Source organism: Scophthalmus maximus, chromosome 8, assembly GCF_022379125.1.
Source record: "Scophthalmus maximus strain ysfricsl-2021 chromosome 8, ASM2237912v1, whole genome shotgun sequence".
NCBI lineage: Eukaryota > Metazoa > Chordata > Actinopteri > Pleuronectiformes > Scophthalmidae > Scophthalmus > Scophthalmus maximus.
Genome location: NC_061522.1, coordinates 19132561 through 19155406, shown reverse-complemented (window position 1 = coordinate 19155406; position 22846 = coordinate 19132561). Strand labels below are relative to the sequence as shown.

Below are 22846 nucleotides of genomic sequence, written 5' to 3'. Positions count from 1 at the left end.
AAAGAGCTGGATTGGTTTCATCTGATGTTTGGTAAATCCATGTCAATTCTAATTTTTTTCCAGTTTCAAACAGATAATTTAATGAAGTGTCTGCACCATTAAACTGAAGGAATTTCAAAGACTCCCCAACTGTGTGTATTTTTTTATTTACGTACCAAATGTATGAAACTGTAGAATGATGTGTTTTAGATTAGTATTTATAGGAATACTGTCTCTCTCTTTTGTGTATCCTTCTCCTCACCTCCCCCCTGCCACTTCTCTTCCATCTCTGCCTCCAGGACACTGCAGGTGTCTTTTCACGATGTATGTACTGTGAATAATATCAATAAATGTTAAGAAGTTAAACTAATAAGGTCAATAGAAAAGATCTAATTATTTTCATCATATTGTAGTATGGGTATACAATCAAAATAGGATCATATTTTTAAGTCCTTTACAGTCCCTAATGTTATTAAAAGGAATGTAGCACAGACTTTGTTCCGTAATCATGGACACAAATGATGTTGGATTGATGATATATTGAAATCGACTGATCCATTGGACTAAATTTGACTTGAATGTCAATGATGCACATAGTGACAGACAGACAGGGATGGTCACTGAGTTGGGTTTCGCCTGCTTTCTTTTTGTGGTTGTAAATAGAACTTTCGGCCTTCATTCCAACTTTTACCTACATTGTAGCTCTGAAGAGACATGAAGAGAAACAATTAGGAAGAGAAGGGACAGAGAGAGAGAGATGTGTCTATTTAATTTGGTTTAGTTATAGAAACTATCAGCTTGGCTTCTTATGAGTAAAGATTTTTCAGTTATGGACATGAATTAGTTTGAAAAGACGGTGGCCGACGTGAGCTACCTATTCTTGAATACTTTAAGTCAGGTGACATCATATTGTAACTTTATTGGACTATATTGCACGGGTAACACACAATTACCAATGTGACCACACTTTGGTTTTCAAAAAGATGGCATTGGTTCATCAAGACTGAAATGTAAGGGTTGGCTGGATCACCTCGCTCTCGTGGGAAACAGTGTTGCTTATCACACTGTTCACCCACGCAGTCGCATAAAGTAAAACATCGGCCTGAGAGGGAAAACATGTCAGAAGTCCAGACCTCTTGGGGAAGATACTAACAAAGCGGATGTTGGGTAATTTGTCAAAATGTCATCGGTTGAAGGTTTTGTGATCTTATGGATGTTGTGTTATTTGATGTCTTATTTGAAAATTGAATAAGATGTAACATTGTCGTGTATGTTTGAGGGGTTGAAATTGGGAGGTGGGCCCCCTAGCATGATTTTGCACAGGGCCCCCCACAAAGCTAGAAACGCCCTGCAGTGACCGTATCACTGGGTTGCTTCCGGCGAGTGTCATTGAACGCTCAGTCAAGGTTTTCAAAATAAAGCACGGATACAACGTAATCCATAAGACATATAGGACACTTTATTGTGGTAAAGAACGAAATTGTGTTGGCGAAAATGAATAACACGCCATTCAAAGGCAATACATGACAGGAGCAGGATTTAAGTGCACAATAGAACATAGGTCATTTTAGAATTTTAACATAGTATATTGCACAATTTTGGTGCAATACTGTGGTGTGTGTGTGTGTGTGTGTGTGTGTGTGTGTGTGTGTGTGTGTGTGTGTGTGTGTGTGTGTGTGTGTGTGTGTGTGATGTATGCAAACATGCTGTATTATGGAATGATGGGGGAAAAAAACTTGGTTTTATTTTGAAAGGTGTAATCGGATGTTGGGTCCTCTACTGTCGTTGACTTGACAGGAGTGCAGCGCGCAGGGGTATCGCAGCTGAACCGAGGCAGGGACAGCGGGAGCCCGGGTACCGTTAGTCACCGGGGAGCTGTCTCTTCCCGTCCAAATAACAGAACAAACAAAACAAACAAACAAACCCAAAAGGCCGTCATGGACATCGCTCCGGCGCAGAGCGGGAACAGCGGCGACGGAATACACAGCTCGTCCGACGACGTGAATCGGGAATAATAGCCGACGACGGCGAAAACCTCACTACTCCTTTTTTTCCATCCTCCACCATTTTGGTTGTCAGTGATGGAGCAAATCCGGACGCCCAAGGTACCATCACTCATGCTCAGCACCAGTCACTCGGCCCTCTCTGTCGCTTGCCTTTGTTTCTTCGCTGCTGCTGCTGCTGCTGCTGGTCTCGTGTGGCTCGTGTGTTCACCATCACCACAGTCCTCCTGCTCCTCCTCCCGTCCCCGGCTCTCCTCTTCCCTCTGCCCCCGTGTTCGGTCTCTGTCCTGTGAGACTGACGTCTGTCCCTCTTATGGGACATCCCGCAGGAGAGACGTCCTCAGGAGAGCATCATAACATTTGTTTTGCCTCATTCCTCGGACGCACGGTGTCTTGTTTATTTCACGGCGCAGCCAATAGCTGCCGACCGTATCCACGGGAAACTCAAAGTCTCCACGGGGGCCCGGCGTTATCTGTCCGATAATGGACTCAGCCACTGTATCCCCGACGTAGCCATAGGCGCACCTGGCTCGTGTGGCTGCGACGTCTTTTTACCCCTCCTGCCATAGACGTTCAATTATTATGTTTTTTTAAATTATTTATGCAATATGAATATGAAATAAACTCGAGGAATTCTGCCATGATACATCTGCAGTCACGATGTTCGCCACCATTTTCCCTCCGGTGTGCCAGCCTGGCATCCTCTTTACCACACCATCATGCCCCGGATGTGTTCATCATAACTGGATAAAAAATGATTAAATGTGGCTTAATAATGATATTGGCATTGCCATAACACACACACACACACACACACACACACACAACAGTTTTCTACGTGGCAACCCTTGAAGGGGGCATGTAAGTTTGTTGTTGTTGTTGTTGTGTACAGGCAGACACAAACAGACCTTCCATTCAAAGCCAATGACTCGGTTTTTAGAAACACTGCTATCAAGTAATCGGATGAGTCACGCCAGGAGAGACTTTGAGCTGCCATTACAGTGTACTGTAATAAAATGTTTCACACATCTTGTCAATCTGTGTTGTTATTCCATCCCTGGTATTTAGCCTGTGTGTGTGTGTGTGTGTGTGTGTGTGTGTGTGTGTGTGTGTGTGTGTCTCTGTCAGGTGGAGAATGTTCGTCTGCTGGACCGGTCATCAGGCCAGAGGAAGGCCGGCGTCGGGACTCTTTACCTTTCCGCCACGCACACCATCTTTGTGGAGAACAACCCAGAGTCGCGCAAGGAGACATGGGTAAGCTGGAAGCGCTGCACCCGCGAGCCACGAGAACTTCCCTTCAAATTCAGTTCACGTCCGTGATCATATGAATGGACAGTACGAATTTCTCTTGGTCCATCATACATCATACTTTCCCCACAATTAAAGGCTTACTCTACATAGACTTTTAATATACTGTTTATTTCTTTAACATGCTTTTGAATTAAATAGAATGTATTTATACAACAGAGTTTCTGCCTATTGATAGATTAAGTGGTGAATTATGTTATAAAGAACATAAAATATATATTTTTTTATTTTTAAATGTGCAGGCTCCAGATGTAGTAAATGGAAAGACTGATGATGTAGGTTGTGGCAACACACAGTCAGGTTTTCTGTTTATATTGTTACAATTGTTGTCAAGCCCTTTTAAAATTGTGAGTTTTTCTTTGTTTGGTCCTTGCGCTCTTGCCATAGTTGATGATGTCACACCTTTTGATACACGATCTACTGTATTGTCATTCAACCCAGAGTGAGCGGTAGTGGATACCTGTTGTGTGTGTTCGTACACGGGAGAAACACATGTACACACACCCAACCATGGAAACCAATGCCTTGTGTTCATCTTTGACCTGTGCAGGATATGCTAAACGAAATGATTAAATAAAAGTTTTCTTGGAGTCAATCTCTCCGTACGCTCCTCTCTGATCAGAGTGCCTGTCGGTAAAGGAGCCATCAAGCCAGGGAGCCACGACCAAAGATACTGCCACATTTCTTTCACGTTGGTCGTCTTTTAGTCTGATGTTTACCCGCCATTGGGCTGAAAACATCCTTGGGATATGCAGACAGATTTTTGTGAAGACTCAGACAGGAAAGATTTCACCCACCCTTCCCCCCTTCACATCTCTTGAAGGAGGAGGGAGGGAAGTTTGCCTCATCCCTCTGGACCTGACTAGATAATTAAGGTATCCAGGGGTGTCAGATTTCACCAAGCCCACTGTGTATTCTGCTTTTCCAGGAACTAAGAGAACAGATTTCAATTCGCTTGTGAAAAAGAAAGGAGAAGAAAAAGCAACCGTCGACTTCTTCTTCTTCACGACATGGCCTTTACTTCCTGTGAGAAAAGCCCAGGAGCTTCCCCACAAACTGATGTCCACATTGCTTCCTGGACACTTTAGATCACAAGACAGATTACACAATAATGTGGTATATGATGGATACTAGTGATACTAGCTTTGGATTTATTTTTGTTGTTGTGGTGCATGATGTTGCTGACTCACTCTGCTTACTTACAGTGAAATATTTCATTGGTTATTCACAGAAGGACCTGGTAGAAAAAATGCAGCAGGGTTTATTTTTTCAAGAAGTTATTAGGACAAGTGTGTGTGTTTGTCTGTGTCTGTGTGTGTAGTAATGTTACTTATCTTGTGGGGACCTAAATCTATTTATGCAGTCACATTATTGGGACTTGTCTTCCTTTTGGGGACATATTTAAATTATTGCATTTCAAAAGTGTGTGTGTGTGTGTGTTTCAGGTGTTGCACAGCATGGTGAGCAGTGTGGAGAGGCCGCCCACCACCCCTGCAGGAAGTCAGCTGATCCTGCGCTGTAAGGACTTCCGGATCTTCCAGATCCTCGTTCCACAAGAGAGAGACTGTTTGGATGTCCACGCCTCATTGGTCAGGTTGTCACGACCAGGTGTGTGATTTTTTTTCTAGTGTAAGTGGGTAATTGTGTGTTGTGGAAATGAGTGATTTGAACAAGTGTGTTGCTTTTAAAGCACGTTGAGCCCTTGTAAAATATTGATTTAAAATGACTCTCCTCTCCTCCTCTCCCAGAGAAGTACAGTGAGCTGTACTGCCTTTCATTCAACCCCAATGTGAACAAAGAGGAGAGAGAAGAGTCGTGGAGCTTCATAGACCTTTTGGCCGACTACAAGAGGATGGGAGTTCCCAATAACCTTTGGGTCGCCACAGCAGCCAACAGTGAATACAGGGTCAGTCTAATTGTGACTTGTGTGGAAGCGTTTTTTAAGAAGACTAGGGACAAGGCATACGTTTATACAGGATGATAGTGTTAAAGCGGAAATCTGCTCCTGATATAAAACAGAGTGGAGTCAAAGGGAAGTTCTCCTTCTCCTAAAGCCCTTCCTCTACTTTACTATATGGTCTGCAGTAGTCTACTCGCAGTGCATCTCCTCGTGGTGCAGTGACTATGTCTTGTGCCTGGGACATTTACAACGTCTTAGATAAGATAGCTCAAACTTTCACCCTATCATTTCCACTAGCTGCTTATCTGAAGGCTTTTTACTCAAAGCACTAACTGGCTTTTGGCAGTTACTTCATATTTAGCGTACAGACATTAAAGGGGCACCAATCCTCCCATCTTACTATTGACAAGAAAGCCAAAATGCGTGACTACCAAATGTAAAAATGTTTTGTTTTTATTGCAATCACGCGTTACAACAGATGATTCCATCTGTTGAAAATGAAAATAAAAAACATAGAAGAGTCCTTCAATCTTCATCATCACAATGATCCACTCACATACAGGATGGACAGAAACATAGTTCAAGACGAAACGTTTCATCATCTGTAAAATATAAAAAAATTGTGTCTCGGATGTTGAAATATGTGCCCCCTCCCACCCAGGTGTGTGATACGTACCCCTCAGAGCTGTTTGTTCCAAAGTCGGCCACACCCGCCACCATCGTGGGCAGTTCAAAGTTCAGGAGTCGAGGGCGATTTCCTGCTCTGTCCTACTTTCACCAGGATACACTGGTCAGTGTGCCACACACACACCTATACACATGGAAAGATGATTATGATTTTAACGATGAGGATGATGACAAACTGTTGATGTTTTGTTGCCCTGCAGGCAGCAGTGTGCCGGTGTAGTCAACCACTGTCTGGCTTCAGTGGACGCTGTCAGGAGGACGAGGTGATGCTTCAGGCTGTGATGAGGTCCAACCCTGGTAGTGACTACATCTATGTGGTTGATACCAGGCCAAAGGTAACACACACACACAAAACAAAAGCATGCATAGCCACAGTAAATGATACAACTATACATTGAGTAATGCAATTTTGTGTGTGTGTGTGTGTGTGTGTGTGTGTGTTTATGTGTGTCCAGCTGAATGCCATGGCTAATCGAGCAGCAGGTAAAGGCTACGAGAACGAGGACCACTACACCAACATCAAGCTGCAGTTCATTGGCATTGAAAACATTCACGTGATGAGGAGTAGCCAGCAGAAAATCATCGACGGTAAGACGTGTGTTTGTGTTTGTGTTTCTGTGTGTGTGTGCGTGTGTGTTGTGTGTGTTTGTAAGCCCCCTCTCTCTCTTTCTTCTGCGCAGTGGGCGAAATGCGGTCTCCATCAATGACTGACTTCCTGTGGGGTCTAGAGAACTCTGGTTGGCTCAAACACATTAAAGCCATTGTGGATGCTGGAGTCTTCATATCCAGGGTGTGTACACAGTCCGGCATAAACACACATGCGTAGACACGTGCTCAGACGGACACACACTCTCACCGCAACCAAAAAACATTTTCAATCCGGTCTGAAACTGTCTGATAAGCATGCCTATTGCTCAGGACCCAAGGAAGTGCTGTTCAGACTGTAAAAGAGAACCATTTTGTTGCCATTTTCTGGCTGAGCAGGCTCACAGATGTAACTGATGCCATCCACTGCGACGGCATTGTCAGCAGCGACAGCAAAATAAGCTGCAGCTACAAAACCTGGGAATGGTGCGGGGAGACCCAAGCGCTGAAAATTGGAAATGGCCTATCACAGCAGTACGACAGCAACTCGTGGTTACTTGAGTCGAACAATGTCCCGGAGCATTTAAGTCTAAGAGGACACGACAGCAGCAGTTTGTTTACGTTTATACACAGAATAAAACCGAACAAGTAACATAGGCACCACTGCTGTCAGGGTAACGTCAAGTTAAAACATGTGTGGGTACAGCGCACATCTCACCTGTCCTAAAGTCCCTTCAGTGGTCTCCATGTAATACACTGAAAAGTTGAACCTGGATTGAATTTTTGTGTTACTTATACCGCTCTCTCTCTCTCTCCTTCTCTCTTTTTATCTCTCCAGGCAGTGGCTGATGAAGGAATTAGTGTGTTGGTCCACTGTTCAGATGGCTGGGACAGGACAGCCCAGGCCTGCTCTGTAGCCAGTATACTATTGGACCCCTACTACAGAACCATCAAAGGACTCATGGTATTACACACTCGCACGCACGCACTACAGGGGGGGAGTTGAAAAGGGTCATTGACGACAAGGCACACTTACTTTGCATGCACCCACGAGTGTAAGCCTGAGATAAAAAACAACTAAGCAATGTAGATCACATGTCCATGTTAATGTGTAACTCCTAAAACACGGGCCTATGTGTGAAGAGTAAATGAGTGGCAGCTGTGGCTCAGGAGGTCAATGGTTTGGTCCTCAGCTGTGTCCTTGACAAGGCGCTGAATGACTGTGCCATCGGTGTGAATGGGATAAGGTAGAGAAGAGCTATGAATAGAAGTGCTTTCAGTGGTGGTTAAGACTTGTTCACCCTCACCCTGGGAACAACTAAATGTGTCTAGAGGGAGTAAACATTAAAAGCATGTCAGATGAGTATTCAGGCACTAGTCCATATACTTTAAATGCAGTTGATTTTACCGTATAGGTGCGGCGTGTGACTCATGACAGCCAGGGATTTTTTTTCTGGGTGTCAAATCACATTAAGTTTCATCCACAATCTTTAATCAAGACTTTGTTTTGCCGGTCCGTCAGGGGCATCGACGCGGCAGGATTCCTCCGGGTGCTTTTGGGTCACTATGATGTGTTCATACCTTTTATACGGAACAGAGTGGAATTAAAAGTTGGTTTGCCTGCCCTCTTTTAGGTGCTGATAGAGAGAGACTGGGTTTCCTTTGGACACAAGTTCTCCCACAGGTCAGTAACTGTCTGCAGAGCAACACCATTACAATAACTGTGTGTACTTTACATGCATGTATGCAGATGTACCCGTAAGAGAAACACTATGATACTAATAAGCACAGTTGTTCCCAATCTGCAGTGTGTATTTATTAAAAATCTGATAAGACTTGAGTTGGTGGTTTTAACTGTCACACACACTGACATTTTTCTGTAGGACTACAATCAAACACATTCCAAGCATTTGGTAGACAAGGAAGCAACGTCCTTTTGGTTAGTTTGTATAAATGATGCCACTGCTAGGAACAGAGTGTGACAGGCAGAGAGAGACAGCAACACAGAGAAAGAAAAATGGTCCAAGTTGATTTTAAATTCTAGATGAACAAAACTGGGTCAGTCCAAAAATCACTGTTGTACCACAATTGAGAACAGACCTATACTGCAGCCAGCCACCAGGGTGCGATAAAGATGTTTTGGCTCCACTTTTTGGAGCTGTCCTGTCAAACATGGGAGAAGTTTGTCTTTGAGGCTTTGTGCCAGCAAACTGCTCAGCTTCTCAGTAGCAGGAACAGGGACAGTGGTCAGAACCAAGACACAGAGAAGTCCCAAACAAAAAACCTGCTCCAGAACCTTCTCTCTTTGACCTGACAGTGAGGCGACGGCTCACCTTGTCACTCACAGGGGAAGGAGCCAACTGCAGATGATTCAAAGAAACAAAATTCAAACTTTAATGAATAACAGGGAATAGGCTTACTCCAGTGGGATGCAAAGTCCAAAACCAGATAGGGCTGTCCATAAGAGCAAACAAATCCAAAAACAGAGTAGGTTTATACACGGGGAGGCACAGACGTAACAAAGACAATCCTGGCAACTAAGGAAAGGAAAGTAAGAAAGATAGATAGAAAGATACTTCTTTCAAAATATCCTGGCATACAACAGTATATAGAGGGTTTCTTAGAGGAAATCACATGGACTGGTCTGATCAGGAGACAGGTGAGTATGAGTCAAGTGACAGGAAAGCAGGAACTGAAATTACATGAAAGGAAGTTACAATACCAAACGAAAACAGGGAGTCCAATAATGAAAAGTCACACAAAAGGTTTCTAAAAACATGTCATTACTGGTTAGTGAACGTAGCATGATGAGCGAAAATGTCAATTTTATCAATTCACAATTAAATCTACCACACAGTACAGTGCACAAAGTGAAGTGGTCTGAAAGCTTTGTGAAGCCACCCATAAGTATGGTAACTTGTGAAGATTATAAACAATGTCCCATCTTCAGTTGGGGTCAGTGCGGGATGTCTGGTGTCTCCACATCTGTTTCTGTAACTTATAAATCTCAACTATGAAAAATAGATATAAATAATATCATAACATTAAAGAAAAACAAATTGAAATTAGATCACTCCTCCTGTGGGCAAGTCCAAGACTCTGTTCAGATAGAAAACTGATCTATTATGATAATATCGTCCAATGTATATGTTCAATTCTGAACCATTCATCGGGGTGTGGACAGTAAAGTGATCGCTCTGTCCCTGCAGATACGCCCACCTGGATGGAGACCCCAAAGAGGTGTCCCCCGTCATTGACCAGTTTCTGGAGTGCGTGTGGCAGCTGTCAGAGCAGTTCCCGTGTGCCTTTGAGTTCAACGAGCGCTTCCTCGTCGCCATACACACACACGTCTACTCCTGTCAGTACGGGACCTTCCTGGGCAACTGCCAGAGGGAACGCAGGGATATGAGGTAGGACTGACGTAGACTACCGAGAATAAGAAGCTTGTTAAAGCAGCTGTGACCAATATTTTACAAGAACAATGCATCAAATGACAAATTGAAAACAATGATTATTTCTGCAAGAAGGTCAGAAACACGATTCCAAAGGGAAGCACCCGTGGATCTGTAACTGCTGGATGTATGCATAAGCAGCAGTCTGCTCACCATATTGATTTAAAATGAAATATGTAAATTCGGAGTGCCGCAGCCAAAGACTAAATATTATCCACTGCTCCCAATTCACGACAAAGAAATGCAGGGGTTAAATTAAAGGTGCTATTGTAGCTACTCAGAAATGAGCATTGTAAGAATGTTTTTTTAATAAATTTGACACTTTGATGGGTTTGTAAAAGTTTGGTTTCAATACTGGGCGGATCAAGAGAGCAAATATGTTGTATACGTTTTCAATATACACTATACACAAACACATATGCACAGAGGCTTGTCCTAGCCACAGAAAATGTATTTAAACTATACAGGTAAAATATTTACAGACCTTATTGTATCTCTGTCAGTGTGATTCCCACTGTGTCCTACTTGACACTGTTGAAACTTCATGTCTGGTATTTCATTGTTCACCATCAGATAACTTCTGTTTTGCTCACAGATTAGAAGCTTAAATGGTACAAAGGCATCACATCTAAAAATTGTCCAGTTCCACTGCAGTTAATGAAGACACCCACACAGACAACAGTAGAGTGTGACCATATTGGTGACGCAGGTCAATGACGTCCGTGTAATCGATCAATTTCATTGCCGTCACATTTGCTCTATCATCAGTGAATCTATGGCACATGGGTCTGGTTGTCTGCCAGCTGCTATGACGGGAGCGGAGTCCTTTGAGTTCCTTGACTTGACTTGACTGTGTGTTTGTGTGTGTGTGCGTGCGTGTGTGGATGCAGGCTTCGTGAGCGGAGTCACTCTCTATGGCCTCATTTGTGGAAGGACAGAGGCGAGTATGCCAACCCCCTATACAAGGCAGAGCTGAGTCAGAGTCAGGGCGTCCTGAGACCCAACACCACCCCCTACTGCTTCAAGTGAGTCACTGCCGCAGCAAACACACCCACTGACAAACAAGCTATTGTATTCTGCCACAGAGTGATTATTGTATCCGTAATTCAGAAGACAATAATGAATATGTGTGTGTTTGACGGTTGAAGAAACAGAACAAATACAGCTGATCTATGTAATAAATGGTCATTCCAAAGTAAATTAATACAATAAATTTGCTTTAATGTATATCTTATACTTGTAAGACGTTCAAACACTATTCCAAACAACATTAAATACACATCTTTGTCTTTCAAACAGAAATAACCCTGTGGTGTCAGACATAAATAAGAGGAGAAAAATCATCTGCAAAATATTCTAATGTTATTTCCTGTCCGTGTCTCTTCTTGTCTCTAGAATGTGGAAGGGTCTCTACAACCACGTGGAGAAATCAATGCCTTCTCGCCAGTCCCCCGCTGACTTCCTGTCCACCATGAGGGAGGAGTCCCAGCAGCTGGAGGAGGAGCTGACCAATCACCAGGAGGTACCGCCAGGAGGAACCGTCCACCACCACCACCATCCGGGCTCCAGACAAGGCATACAACACACAAAGACACCCCCCACCTCCCCTGTAATGACACCTCCACAACCCAAATCCGACAACTGTCGCTCCAGGAGGAAGCAGAGAATCTCTCTCTGGGCTCTGCTCTTATATGACGACTACCTCAGTGTCCGACTCAAATCAAATCCTTCCCCTTTGCCGCAATGAACCTCTGAAGTTCTTGGTCACATTAGTGCCCACATCCGGACACGAACACAAAATATAAAAAACACACATTCAGTGAGTTAGCGCTGCGGCTGCTCATTACAACAGCAGTAACCGTACACAAGTATGAAAAAACTGGACACAGTTCTTCTAACCTCTGACCAAACTGGGGAACATGGCTCTCTTTGTTCCAGGAGGGGGCGCAGTTCATCTGCATTTCAGATAACCAACATTAAAATGAACAATACTGTTTACTAGTGATGCGCGGATGGCCTCGTAACCTGCCGGTTCACTTGGGGCAACATTCTAGAAAATAATGTGGGCGGGACACAAAGTCCCAAAGCAGCATCCAGACTATGTTAGAAATGTATTACAGCAACAGGCTCTGTGCTAAAGGGTGAATTGCTGGCAACACTAGGCTGAGATTACTAGTCCGTCCTCCTCATCTCTCTCCCTCTCTCTCATACACACCAGGTATGAGTGTGCATGGTTTGGGAGTGGAAATTTGGAAATAAAAAATCATAGTTTAGTCATTTATTCTGGATTTTTCAATGATGGAAAAGGATTAGATGTAACTTTTAATCAATTGTAACATTGTTACAGAATGTTTTTGGTCAAAAAAACAAATCATACAGCTTGTCTGGAGGGGAACAATTATCTCAGCTCCTTTACACTAGGATTTTCCTAAATTAAAAGTGTGTTATTTCGCTTTTTAAATCGAATCCCATCGTCCTTGGTCCAGTTTGAAGGGGAATTAGAATTAGAGCACAACAAATTACTGGGAGATAATTCTAACAATCTTCAATGGTGCAAAGCAAAGTAAGTGAATGTGTCGTTCTCCCCTCCCTGCAGAGGATTGCAGCCCTGACAGGGAAGCCAATCACGTGGGAGAAGATTGAGGTTCCGAGGAGGAGGACGAGCCGCCTGCGGCAGAGACACTGCGGGCCAGACCCACCCACCACTTACACAGACCCCATCACCAACCCCGCGCAGGACAACGGCCATGCAGTCGCCTCTGAGCCTGCCGTTCGGAGTGCTCGGAGACAGGACCCTGCATTCGCCCTGCCGATAGAGCCATATGCACAGCTCAAGAGCCACGACCCCGATGACCTCTCCACCTGCAGCGACCTGGAGTCAGGAGTGGCCGACCTCAGCAGCCGCTCGTCCAGCGGTGGGGACTACGCCAAGGACCCAGACCTGGAATGAGAGATGCTTGCGCTGCTGCCTGACTGGAAGGTGAATGAGGAAGTCGAGGCTCTCACAAATACATTTGTCCACACACTGGTAGGGGAAGGGAGGAAGACTGTGACGAGTTAAAGCTGGTCCCAATTTTTCCTGGTCTAAAGGGAGTCTCAGTGAATTAGGGAGAAATGTCACAATTTGCTTTATCAGTCTGTCTTTTTGTAGAAGGGCACGGAGAGAGACCTCCTGTGCTTTAATTTAGATTTTTGTAATAGTTTTTTTTCATGTGTTTCTACGTGTTATGTTTAAAGGATGCACTATTACTACTGTGAAGTGGATAACCGTTGCACTACACACACGCTCCACGAGGGGAGGATCTGGTGAAACGCTGTCGAACAAACACACACAACAAAAGGAGCTGAACGTGCGCCAATATTTATTGTGCAAGTCATGTTCCCTCTCAGCCACATCAAAAACTAATGGTTGGAAGATTTACTGAAGTCTTCCATCTTCTTCAGTGTGACACAATATGCGTCACGATATCAGTAATAGTTTTACCCTCCACGGTGTGTGTGTGTGTGTGTAGGGCCAGCAGACATTTTGACCTTACACAACACAGTCTCATGACTGTACAATTGGCTCATCCCTCTCTGGCTTCATAAGATATCCTTGATTTACAAAACCTACGTCGTCTTCTGCTATGACATACACAAAATGTGGAACAAGAAGGGGAAATCAAAAGAAATCTAAAATGAACTAACCACATACAGAACTACGATATAGCTATAAAAAACATTTTCTCTCTTCTCTGAGGCTTTCTCCAGATAACTGGTCAATGTGTATGTTGTATGTCGTATCATCACACAAATTGTGAAACTCTAAATTCTCCATTTGCTTCTTCTCCAACTATAACTAGTAATAGACTTATTGATGATGCTTCTCAAAAGGGTTTATCCTGAAGAATGAAACTTGTATCAATCATTTAGAAGCCGAATTAGAATCGTATACATATAACAGCTAAGACTTTTTAGGAGTGTATGTTGACTATGATTAGTCCTGGCTCAGTCTCTCCTCCTCCTCCTCTGTGTGGAAGGGAAGAACAGAAAGCCTGTGAGAGAGTTGCTGATTGGGAAAAAGTAAAATCCTGTCATTATGTCGTCTAAACACTGGAAACTTGACCTGAACTTAAGACGAAGCCGTGTCTGTAGTCGAGGTCTTGAAATATTTCTCCCCTTGTAACTTAAACAACATCGCCCCGTAAAACTAAACTCTGCACTGGGGGACGATATGTAGGTTCGGAGAGGTAGAATAAAATAAATTAACTCAGTTCAATTTAGAGCGATAAGCAGTATTACATTTTTTTAAATGTAGATTTGTCGGACCAGTGTGAATGATCAGTCGTTACCAGGGTGACAACTTCACCAGAACAAAACATGAACCAAATTATTTGTAACAAATGCTGGAATGCAGTATTGTCTTTTTCCTTTCCGTGTGCAATATATTACGTTAAAGCCCATTTGTTTTTGTATATGTTTCAGTGTACTGTATAACATTGTACTATAATACTGTGTCTACCCTCACCCACCGATCCCTCAGACGAGAATCTGTAAATCATGAAATCCTGTTAAACTTGTCAGATAATTAAGGTTTTATTTCTATATGCTCTGTTTGACTGACATGTGCTGTGATAACTTCAGTCAATTGTTACATTCCCACAGGCGAGTTACAGACAAGATGAACACGAACGGAGGTCTGGACATTCTCCCGAATTCTTCCAGATGTGCTTGTATGTGAGAACGCAAGAATTTTGCTCTGCACATTTTGCGAAACTTTTCCTCCTTAGTATTTCCGGAAGAGTGAGCCCATGTGAGAATAAGTAAGGAAAATCTCAGGAGGCTTCACGGCTAGTGGGCTCTACCCAGGCGCCAGCCCTCGCCTGAATCTTCCAGACAGGGCCAGAACAGTCCCCTGCAGAGCTCTTTGTATGTTAAGAGAAAAACTTCGGGAACTTTTCACGTCTGAAACTCATTTGTTGAGACGTGGTCTCTCTGGAAGTGCATTCCATATTTTACCCAGTGAACACGGGCCCGTGGCATTAACATGCACTGTGGGTGATCGGATCACAAGTGGCCAGCTCTCAGTACGTCAGTTCCCACCTGCCATTAGAATGCGTCTCCAGATCGTCCTATACCTAGTCTTCGAAAAATCCATAAAGAAGAAGAAATCAAAGTCTGGGTCTATCCCTCGATGTGTTCCAGGCACAAAACTAATTTTGACGCACTCTTTATACATCATGACGGGAAAGAGGATATACATCTTAAACAGAGGAACGTTAGCTGACTAGACCAAAGGAATCTTGCCACGTGTTACCCATCCCACCTCCGAATGTGGTCTGAGTGGAACACTCTTGATCCAATTACCCCCACGTGCATGTTAATGCCGGGTGTGAACAGAGCCTGAGAGCTGACCCATCGGAGCCTATTGTCATGTTACTGAGTTTAAAGCTGACAATGAAAACCTGCTGTGGCTGCATGTAGAAAAAGCACTGATTACATCTTTTAGGCTCGTGTCAGTTGATTGTGTTCACTGCCGTTGAGACCGAAGGAATAAGGTGACCCATTATTTCAGCACAGGTACTGTTGCTGTAGTCCAGTTTGTAACCACGGACTCAGCGTACACACTTGGACATTCCTGCAGCCACATTGGGAACAAAAGGAGAGGGAGGATTTCGCTCTCAATTTGTGGAGCAGTGTGGTTTACATTTATTTATACGGCTGCACTGAGTTGGAAGAATAACCTCCCAACGATGAGTTTCAATCAGTCTGTGGTGAGAAACGTCACCGCGACAGCACCGACTGAATCTAATGAGCTGCAGCTCTGTGGATCGACTCTCCCTCTTACCATGTACATTTCCCTGTAGCCTGTGGTGTGTTTGTGTGTGTTCCGTATTCACTGATGTAAAAGATCTATCAATAAAATCACTGTTAAAGGGAAAGAACTGCAACCTACTGGGTCTGACTCTGTTGTGTGTCCTCCAACATGACACAGGAGGAGGGCCATTGTGGGCCACTCCGTCAAAGTGCCAAGCCAAAAAGCACCAGAGCGGTGATGCGTCGAACATTATGACCACTGACGGGTGAAGGGGATGACATTGATTATCTGGTTGCAATGGCTTCTGTAAGTGGGAAATATATATTAGGCAGCAAGTGAATATTTAGTCCTTGAAGTTGATGAATTGGAAGCGGCGAAATGCGCAAACGTAAGGATCAGAGCGACTTGGGTCCCGCCAACACGTGGATGTGACACGTACCACCGACCTGAACATTGTCGATCTTATCTTGTCTTTAGGGAATCATTTTCTGATCAATATAACCTTTAGATTGTCCCTCCAGCTCTATTATTAGTGGAGCAATCTTGGAAAAGATGATTTTTTGGGACTATATTTACGTTGACCTTGACCTTTGACAGAACATTGTTTTGTGTATGAATTACAATCTCAATATGCTTTGCTCAGTGTGGGTCTTAAAAAGTAGTAGCACCACAAGAATGGCTTTTCTCCCTTAATAACGCTTAATAAATAAAAATGGTCTGTTCTTACGTAACCATACACAAAGTGTAAATAATCTAAAAATCACTGTCATAGCATTTACAAGTCTTGCTCACTCAGAATATGTTCCTTAGTATAAAGTCAGTATAAAGTATTTTTTTGTGTCGGTCTTCCTTGATTTTATTCCTCACAATTTACATGTTTTACATGATCTTCATTCAAGCTGATACTCTTTTTTAAAAATTTTGAACTATATTGGGAACATCACATGATAATGGTGCATGAATTATTACTTTTCAGATACAATTTTCCAGTACGGAATCATAATATATTTTACATACATTACAGTACATTAGACATATATATATATTGTTTTATATGCGGCTTGTAAAAGGACCTCATCGCACTGGAAGCTTTGGTCCCACTGTGGAATTCATCCACTGTTGTTGTGTCTCTTAAGATGCTTTTATCCATTGTCCTCTTTTCTCAGGTCTACTTTTCAAACTGAACTGGTGATGTATCTGTATGAAGAAAAAGAAATCGCTGTTCTCTTTCAACCACTAAAACACTATCCATGTAACCATTTTTTTCTTTAAATATGTGCTGTTCTACAAGTGTAATCAGTCAGCACACAGGAGACAGATGGAACAGAGAGTGTCAGTCAACATGGCTGAAGACAAAACCCCCCACGAAAACTTCCAACAGGAAAAAAAAAAAGTCTCTGCTGCAGCAACAATGTTTGACAGACTAAACACATCAACAGAGACATGTGACCAGCTGCTCGTCCCTCAGAGCGTCCACTGATCACAGCACACGACACAACCGCGTCCTTTGTCAGTGTTTGTGTCACCGAGGCACAGCGGGTCACATGGGAGTTGGGGTTTAGATAAAAAGCACATTAGGAATCAGATGGTAGTTATTGTATGATGCATGGCACATGATGAATGGGGCGAAAAAAAGTCCAAGCTATTTCAGGCCATTAAAGAAAACATATTTCCATTATTTTTTTTAAATAATCAAAGACTTGACTGGTCAGAATTACATGTGGATGAAAAATCACGCTTCATTCATCTTTAAAGCAGATTTGGGCTCAGTGTTTACCACGAGGTGATAACACCAGCCACAATCACATTGAAAAAGTTGATTGCTTTTAACCCTTTAACTTTACAGTCGACGACGGCTCTGATTCGAAAAACCCCAACAAAAAAGGAAAAATACCCAGAAATCTCTCTTCTCCTCGGTCAGCGACTCCTCCCTCTCACTCCTTGACACTGTCAGAGTCATGGTGACATTGTCTCTCCCTGCCTGAGATACATTCATTTTCTAATCAGACCTCCAGAGAGGGAATGTTGACCGACGAAGTAGAGTCTCTCTTCTCTGGGAACCTACGGTGACGTTACCACATCTCTCACAACAGGAAGAGCTGCTGACAGATGCGCTGCGTGTCCTCCGGACAGGAGACCTCGTGGCCGATGGTCCGGGGGTCGCTGTAGATCTCGTAGTCGTTTCCCCCCTGTCGTGAAAACACCACAGATGTTCGCTCAGATCAGAAATACTCTCTCTCCATGCTAACACACCTGAAAAGGCTTATCATGTGATATGATAGCCATTCACGTACACTGGTCGCACGTGCGCTGGTGTAAACAGGAAGAAGATCGTCCACTCAGCAGTTAGTTGCGGGGAAAGAGCGGGGACTTGTTTCCATGGACTCGTTGCTTGTCGAGTAGCGACTGATAAAACCCAATCAATTCCAAAAGTCTCAGTTTCTGTCCATCCAGGCTACACCACAACCACGCAGTTTTTAAACTTTAACAGTGGCGAGCAGTGTTTGTAAAAATCTCTGTTTTAGGGGCAGTAAAACTCCGGAGGCGTGTGGACGCCAGGCGAAAATTCAACAAGTGACATGTTGTAGAATTAAAACGTATTAAGTGTGGCCATAGCCTCTTGAAGTGTGTTGTATACTGTAGGTGTCAGTCAGACACCACAGGCCTCCACGCATAAAGTGCATAATCAACTCATTCATAGGCTCAGTGTTCACCGTGTGTAATCCTGATGTCTTGTCTGTCGGGCGTTTTTACTACTACTACTACAGTCCTATCGGTATTCTGCCTTTTAAAAAAAATTTACATGTAAGTTCAGAGAGCCGGAGCCTTGTTGTGCTGTTCAGCAGCGATTAACATACTCACAGGTTTGGTCTTATCTCCAAAGAAGTGAATGGTCGAGTAGTTGTCCTTCTCAACGATCCCCAGACAGTACCTCTTGTCCCAGCCGTCAGGAAACACATCAAAGCTGATCTGCCCCCCTGCAGAGACACGATGGGGAGAATTTACATCACTCTGCTGAGAAGGAAAATCAGCCACAAGTGACCCCAAAAAGTCTCTACTGCCCAAGGTTGAAGATTTTTGTTTCACTGCAAGATCTGCAAATTACTTCAGCTATCCCTCCTGAAGCACACAGGCTGCTGCAGTTAATAAAAACAATGTAGATTACAGAAGCATACTCTGACGAACATAACTGCCATGACGCTGTCGACTTACCGATTGAAAACGAGAGCCCTTTCCCTTTGAACTCCTCCTTCAATACGGACACAAACTTCTCCCTGATTTTCTCTTCCTGTAAAGAGCAAAAGATAACCGTCACAGCCCTGCAGTTGCCGCATTATTGTCCATAAAAAGACAGTAGCTCTATAAAAAGAGATATTTAACTGGGACACTGTGCAATGACATTCCTGGGCAAATGGGTCGAAAGTCATTTATTTTCCAGAACAGCTCCCTTTGTGATATTCAGGAGAACAGGAACAAAGTGGTTTTTTTATGTACAGAGAAACATGATCTGATATACGGTGTAAATAAAATCTATGAACTCATTGACTCATGAAGAGGAAGCTACAGTGAAGATCCCAAAGTGCACAACTACACCCCAGGAACATGGCAGGTTTAATCCCACTGCAGACGAGGACAGACTGTGTTGTGTGAGCTCAGTGAAATGAATAATTACCTTCAGTCATTGTTCTACTGTCCCATTTAACAGCTGCCCTTTTGGAGCAGATTCTATTTACCAAGCTCGGGAGAAAAGGCTGAATGTGTTGTTTTACGCAGAGCTGTAGAATTACCAGTCATTTTGTAATGAAGTGAAATGGCTGAAAACAGACAAAGAACCTAAGAACTGAGGCCGTTTAAGTAGAAGTAGCCGGTGTTAGTGTTGTGTTCCTAATAAAGGGCTGAGTAGGTGTGTACACTGTAAAGAGAGGCCAAGCTCAAGCTGCGTTATTTCAGTTTTTGGGAACTGGGGGAGATAAATGACACCTCAGTTATTATCACATCAAAAAATATTTATTTTTTTTGGGTATATTTGGCCCCCCTCTGCGTCTGTCTGTCTGAAGATGAGACGGAACCAACTTGTCGACTATAAAACCAAAACAAAGAGCTGAAAGACGCCCGATCGCTACAAGCGACCCACTGCACATTTCACACACACACGTCATTTGATCCTGTGTTAATTAGTTTAGTTTAGTTTAGTAGATACTTTATTTATCCCGAGGGAAATTCAGGCAATTCAGGCATAATAAATAAATATTGAGGGGTTCAGCTTTAAGCGATGCATTTCCCACCTCCAGCCAATGAGAGTTTGTGTGCGCTACAGTACCTGATCAAGCTCGTAGAACTCTTTCCTCTCTTCCTGCGTACAGCTGCGTCCAATGGGGGAGACGTTCAGCATGCCGTTACGGAACTCAATAAATGTCCCCCTGTAAAACATCTGCTAATTCAGTCCCCATAGCGCTAAACCAGACAATTACTAAGCATTACTATTCTATGCTTTCAAATGCTAATAACTTAACAGATTTACAAAACACCTCCATGACCAAATATTAATAATGTGATGACGACTCCGATATGTGTACCTCTTCTTCGGCAGTTTGATGTTGGCCATGTAGTTGAGACAGAAGTTGATGAAATCTTGCAGTAGCTCTTCTCCCATATGGGCCTGGATGGACTAACAACAGCAAGCCGACAAAAGTAAACTCCCCCTACCTGTCACATGAGGCAATGTCATCATGTTCTATAGTGTCTCTGTGTTTTTTTGTTCACAAACGCAAGATTAAGACAGACAATCGTCGTAATCTGTCAAATTAAGATTCAACCTTACAAGCACTGAAATAACGAGGTGACGTTTGGACGCATGACTTCGTCAACCATACCTGGATGGAGTGTAACTGTCCATTAGCATAGGCCACGAGACCGTTCTCCGCAAACAAATAGTCCACTCTCTGGATCACTAAAGACAAGCAGAACACCGGAGAGTCACACAAGCGACATGCAACCGAAGTAAATGAGTCACTTGGTCCACAACAGGAAGTGCCAATGTGTTAGCCTCACCGTCATCTCCCAGCTGCTCCTGGATCTTGCAGAGGTCGGACCCTCCCACCACCCCAACTCGAACCTTGGTCCTCAGGTTCTCGAGGAACTCCGTCATGTCCGGGGTCACGCGCTGAAACGCACACAGCAGATAATGATGACATTGACGATAACAACAAGACTTTATCAACGCGATGCCTATGATAATAAATAATGCCGAGGTGGACCACTCAAAAGCGATTTTATATTGGTAGTTTGTGGTAGTATTGGTGTATGGGTTTGCACGTTGAATTACCCATGTTGTCTGAAGCACAACTTCTCTAATCCCTGTTGCCACAGTGTCCCTTTCTCTTTGCAGTCATTCTGCAAACACAGATGGTTGTGCATCACACCCACTTTTTGAGGTTATTACATCATGGATGACCAGATATCATGGAACTTCATTATTTAAAACCATGGTATAAAACTTACATTGTATCATTTAAGGCTATAACCCTGATTTATTTCATATCAAAATGGCTCCTGGGGGGGGGGGGGGGGGGGTTGAAGCTTTAATTTGCTCCTCTGGTGTTATGGATTTTTGGTTTGCAGTAAGTTTGAACTCCTTGTTATGGGACGACGAAAACATGCAAGTGTTAACTGCCACTTGTCTGGTCGGGAAAAGAAACTTGTGACACTGGTGGAGCAGGTTGTACAACCGACGACTAGATAGTAGACATGACTAACAGTCAGTTTATACACTGAAGACACACACACACACACACACACACACACACACACAGCCATCAGCACACTACAATGTGTATGACTATTATATATTTTTATATACAGTCGCTGCCACCAAGCGGAACTATGTTTCAAAAGAACCCGGAGCGCATTATCGCACGGAAGAACTACAATAACAACGTGGACCCGGATGTTGCCCTGACGTGACGTACAGTTAAACGTCCGAAATGAATCTGAGTCTCTCGCCCTCTGTGTGTGTGTGTGTGTGTGTGTGTGTGTGTGTGTGTGTGTTCTGTATTCACTCAAGATCTATGAATAAAAAAACTGTTAAAGGGAAAGAACTGCAACATCTGACTCTGAAGTGTCCTCCGACATGACAGAAGGAGGGCTGTGTGTGTGTGTGTCTGCGCGTGCGTGTGAGAGAGCGTGCGCGCGCGTGCGTACCTGTCTCGCGGCCGTGAGCGTCCCGTCCACATCAAAGAGACAGAGCGTGCGCGAGTCCCCGGCAGCTTCACTCATCCTGTGTGTCGGATCTCAGGTGGATGTATGAATGTACAGTGATCGCTCAGTGTTTACCCACAGTCCTCCTCGCTCTGCTGCCGGTTGTTCTTCTGGTTCTGCCTTCCTTCCTCTCTCTCTCTCCCCCTGTCTCTCTGGTTTCACCAGCTGTCGAACTACAACCACTTCTACCCATAGACCCTACCACACGTATCAGAGTCTTCTTCTTCTTCTTCGGTGTCCACTATGCCACGGACTAATCTCAGAAGTCAGGTGCACGCTGCCACACGGTGTCCCGGAGGATCAACGTGAACCTAAAGCTGGATCCTCACAGCTCCACGCGTGTCTCTCTTGTCACGATGATGTCAGAACATCTTCTCAGGACCTTGTCCTTGTTGAGTGTAGTAGAAAAGAGGAGAAGTTCATTTTAATTCAACACAAACCTTAATTTCATTTTTGACCGAATGGAGCAAATGTGTGTGTAAAGAAACGGTTATAGCCTCCTGGTGATTATATATTTACTTTTAATGCGCTGTCGTTGAAATAGAAAACAGTTGTCTGACCATGTTTTTTATTGCTGTCTATTAACTCAACCAATCTGCTTCAGATAATGATTGAATCTCCAAAGTAGTACAGTAACATACTATTTAGCCAGAATTTGGCTATTTTTAACTGTCAATTAGAACTGTTTGTGCCCTGTAAATGTATATGCCCTGAGTTTTCTGACTTCTCTTTTATAATGTCTAAAAGAACTCAATTATGTTGAATTATCATGTTTTTAAATATCACATCAAAATATATGTCCACCTCTTGTTGAACAACACGAGGAAGGAAATGATTACAACCCCTGCAGCAAACAGACATTAAACAAGAGCTTTTC

General features: G+C 43.5%; 2 protein-coding genes across 3 annotated transcripts; one reads left to right on the top strand and one right to left on the bottom strand.

Annotated features, from left to right (window-relative positions):
• Positions 1-1765: 1765 nt before the first annotated feature.
• On the top strand, positions 1766-15844 carry mtmr7b (myotubularin related protein 7b). Its single transcript, XM_035636098.2, has 14 exons — positions 1766-2084; positions 3111-3236; positions 4736-4898; positions 5039-5196; positions 5852-5980; positions 6078-6212; positions 6333-6465; positions 6558-6667; positions 7301-7426; positions 8097-8146; positions 9672-9872; positions 10805-10939; positions 11310-11436; positions 12511-15844. The coding sequence occupies exons 1-14, from the start codon at positions 2061-2063 to the stop codon at positions 12862-12864; spliced, it is 1971 nt and encodes a 656-aa protein (XP_035491991.2). The 5' UTR covers positions 1766-2060; the 3' UTR covers positions 12865-15844.
• Positions 15845-16534: 690 nt separating this feature from the next.
• pmm2 (phosphomannomutase 2) lies at positions 16535-22846 on the bottom strand. 2 transcript variants are annotated; one of them, XM_035636102.2, is made up of 9 exons: positions 21913-22846; positions 21038-21105; positions 20764-20875; positions 20586-20662; positions 20289-20380; positions 20033-20132; positions 18925-19000; positions 18574-18689; positions 16535-17900 (listed from the first exon to the last, which is right to left on the bottom strand). In XM_035636102.2, the coding sequence occupies exons 3-9, from the start codon at positions 20858-20860 to the stop codon at positions 17796-17798; spliced, it is 663 nt and encodes a 220-aa protein (XP_035491995.1). In that variant the 5' UTR covers positions 20861-20875; positions 21038-21105; positions 21913-22846; the 3' UTR covers positions 16535-17795. The 2 variants fall into 2 exon arrangements, with proteins under 2 accessions (XP_035491995.1, XP_035491994.1); XM_035636101.2 differs by lacking the exon at positions 21038-21105 and having other exon boundaries at positions 21913-22842.